The 3,815-nt window shown below is 53.3% G+C and overlaps 1 protein-coding gene across 1 annotated transcript; it reads right to left on the reverse strand.

Moving 5' to 3' along the window:
- Positions 1–897: 897 nt before the first annotated feature.
- On the reverse strand, positions 898–3,461 carry LOC119293806 (MA3 DOMAIN-CONTAINING TRANSLATION REGULATORY FACTOR 2-like). The gene has a single exon (XM_037572158.1). It carries the CDS (start codon positions 3,130–3,132, stop codon positions 1,231–1,233), a length of 1,902 nt encoding a protein of 633 aa, XP_037428055.1. The 5' UTR covers positions 3,133–3,461; the 3' UTR covers positions 898–1,230.
- Between the last annotated feature and the right edge of the window lie 354 nt (positions 3,462–3,815).

The raw sequence follows: 3,815 nt of genomic DNA on the forward strand, positions 1-3,815 counted from the left end.
TCAATCCGGTTTTAGAGTTGAGGGGGAAATCGGTCCATCAGAGAGAATTTCGGGGGGAGGGGGGGGGGGGACGATACTTTCGTCTTCTCCGAAATGAGGGCATGTCTATATATCGGTTCCAACAAGATAGAAAAAGTTGACGCCGCTTCAAGCGGTCTTCCAAAAGGGCCAGACCCATTGCAGGAAGAACCACACGCCTCTAGCAGGTTTTCTTTTCATGCATGAACCACATGTTATTTCCTATTCTACAATTCTTTTTACATTTTTTAAATTATATTTGCACCTCTGAAATGTTTCAATATATATACTAGCGTGTGTTTTAGTTTCCGTCCTATACTATTTACACCAATGAAAAACATTTTACTTGTTCTGAGAATGTTCATTGTGTGTTAAAAATATTCATGAATTGTAAAAACATTATTCACCAAATTTAGAAAAAAATGTGCGTACAATTCATGAAAATTTATACATTTAGAAAATGTTCACACGTTATTTTTGTTGAATTTTTCATGCAATGTAAAAATTTGTTCATGTATGTAAAAAAAAGTTCATGCAATTCAAAAAATACCATTTGATTTCGCAAAAATGATTGACATTTTAAAATAATCATGCCATATAAAACATTACCATTTAAACAATTGTTCGTTACACTTAAATAAATGTTCACATGTTTTAGAAAATATTCATGAAAAAGATAGCATATTAAGAATGTACTAAATAGTGCTCAATGTTTATTTGAAAAAATGTCAACATGTATTTAAAAATGTTCATAAGTTTTTTTTAAATCGTACACTAAACCAGGCAGATAAAAAAAACAACTCTAAAAATGGAAAGGAATATTGAAAATTTAATGATAAAGAAAAGAAAGAAAATAAAATATACTAGAGAAATGTGTAATACATTAATAAGGAGTAACATTGTAATTTCCTCAACGAGCAGTTGACCAGATAAAAACACCACAGGACAGTGTAGGAGAAAAACAATGGCAAAAACAAACTCTTCAATGCACAAATCCTCACGCTAAACGCCATGAAAACCTCCTACTTTGGAAGATCATACTCCCTATCCTATAGCACATTTCCTGTGCGAGCATTATATACTCCTAATCGCCCGTCTTCTCTCATAGCTGCAGATCATACATACACGTAATATAATGGCGTAAAGTTGTTGCAAACCCAACGAGCTCCCCTGGAATGGAATGTCAGTAGTGTGTTTGCATGTAACCGGTGCTCACGAACATACGGCAATGCCATCTGGGACCGGCCTGGCAATGGAGAAGGACGCGTCCAGCCACCCCCGCTTCTTGGCGCGCTCGACGTAGCAGCCGAGCTGCTTCCCGGCGTCCGGCACGTCGAGCGCGAGGTCGTCGACGCAGTCGGCGACCCTCTGGAAGCCCTTGGTCATCTGGTTCGGCGTGATCAGGCCGCGGCCGTAGCACTCGCTGAGCAGTCCCCAGAGGCGCTCGTCCTTGCCCCGCTTCTCGATGATCGCCACCAGCGCCTTCTTCACCACCTCGTGGTGGAAGAACGGCATCCCGAGCTCCTTGATGCACCGGCACGCCTCCCGGACGCCGCCGCCGCTGTCGTACTCCTGCAGCAGCTTGCCGATCTTGTCCTTCACCTCGCTCAGCTCCCAGCCGGCCTTGCCGGTGCCACCGCCGCCCCAGCACCGCAGGATCCGCTCCGCAGAGAGCTTTGCTCCGAGCATGGCGTGGGCGTTGCGCAGAGCCAACATCCCGGGGGAGCCCGCGGCTTTTCGGCGGCCGGCCTCCTCCTCCATCGCCTCCAAGTCCGACGGCGCTATAACCTCGTCGACCACTGACCTGGCAAAGAACATGGTCAGATCCTCGACGATGGCGGGGTTGTCCAGCGCGGCGTCCTCGGCGCAGTCGATCAGGAGGTGGAACCCTGCGACGACGTGCTCCGGCGGCATGCAGATCGAGGACAGCAGCACGGATGCCATCTCTTTCTCGCGGTTCTTCCGGTCCATGGCGAAGCTGATGAGCTTCTTGACGAAGATGGCGTTGAAAAAGCAGGAGCACGAGCTGTTCTCAGCCTCCAGCCGGCTCACCGATTCGATGATGTCCCCTGTCAAGAAGTACTCGTGTATGCTCGCCACGGCCTTCGCCTTGAACCTCTTGACAGCCGGGTCGTCCTCGACGACCTTCTTCGGCTCCGACCCCAACGGTTTCAGGGACGACGCACACAGCCAGCCCTCCGACGAAGCTTTCAGGATTATGGATTTCAGGAGACACCTCGCGTTTGGCACGTCGAGCGTCAAGTCGTCAACGGAGTCGATCATACGGTTGAAGCCTTTGATGATCTGGCTCTCGTTGATGACACCTTGGTCCGACGCCGACTTGAGGAGATCCAGGATGTGGCCCTCGGACGCGCCGCCGCGCTCGATGGCAAGAACGAGCGCCCGCTTGACGACGTCGTGGTGGAAGAAGGGGATCTGGAGGTCCCTGATGCACCGGAAGGCTTCGGCCGTGTCGCCGGCGGCGAGGTACTCCTCCAGGATGTCGGCGATCCTGGCCTTGGCCTCATCCACGGTGATGTTCTTGATGCCGCCCCATCTCTGCAGGATGATCTCCCCGTGGTGCGGCACGGACAGGTAGCTCTTCTCCGCCCTGCGGATGACCTCGGCGCCCTTGCACCCGTCGGGAAGGCACGGCAGCTGCTTCGCCAGGAACGCCGGGGGCAGTATGTCGTCGACGATGGCGCGGGCGACGAAGACGGCGAGGATGTCGACGGCGTCGGGCGTGTCGACGGAGAGGTCGTCGCAGGACTCGGCGAGCTTGCAGAAGCCCTTGTACACCTGCGGGCGGTCGATGACGTCGCCGTAGAGCGAGGAGAGGAGCACGGCCGCCATCTCCTTCTCCCTGTCGTGGCGGTCCATGGCCACCGAGACGAGCTTCTTGACGAAGTAGTAGTGGTAGCAGGGCACGCGCAGCTCCCTCAGCTCGCTCGCCGTCGCGGCCACGTCGTCCGTGGATAAGTACTCCTCCACGATCGTGGTGGCCTTCCTCTTGAACTGGAGGAACTCCTCGGAGGTCACCGTCGGGGTGGGCAGCTGGTCCACGTCCTGAACCATTCCCCTCCGTTCCGTAAAAGCCGCAACATGAAAATGCATGCGCCGATCAATACTGGTTCATTACCTCGGCGGCGATGGGGCATTTGATCGGAGCCCGGCGCGCGGGCGGAGCGAGGCCGTCCTCCATCGATCGGGGATCAACTCTCTGCAAGTCCGTTATTATACCGTCCAATTAGGCGCCGTGAGGTTGCAGATGACCTCACCAGATGGAGGCGCCTTGGACACAGAGCTCCGGCCGGTTACATGTACAGGTACGATCGGTTAGAAGGAATCAATCAAACATGGAACGAAAATGTTGAGGAGCTCCCGTATTATTCTGGCTGTCTGCCGTAGGGACAGCTCTGCCTCAGGGAGCGATTGAGAGAGAGCTGTGAAGAGCAAGCGCGAAGGATGGGGTGGTTTTTATCTGTTCATGCATGCCTTCTCCCCGGGAAACAGGAGGGAGGAGCGGGAGGGGTGGCATGGCCGCATCACTGGAAGACGGTCCAGGGCAGGGTGCATGCGTACGCTGAGATGAACTAGTGGACACGCGCTGCGATGGGCATTCGGCAGTTGGGTCCGAGTTGAACCGGTGGACATGCGGTGAGATAGCACATAACCGAGCAGAGGGCTGAAGGGGTCACCACCAAATCTGCAAAGAAAAGTTTGGGTAGGACAGGGCGAAGCTTGGGCCGGTCTCCACCCCCCCGCCCGCCCGCCCCGCCCATGGTCTTCCCAGCGAG

Source organism: Triticum dicoccoides, chromosome 4B (genome assembly GCF_002162155.2).
Source record: "Triticum dicoccoides isolate Atlit2015 ecotype Zavitan chromosome 4B, WEW_v2.0, whole genome shotgun sequence".
NCBI classification, from domain to species: Eukaryota; Viridiplantae; Streptophyta; class Magnoliopsida; order Poales; family Poaceae; genus Triticum; species Triticum dicoccoides.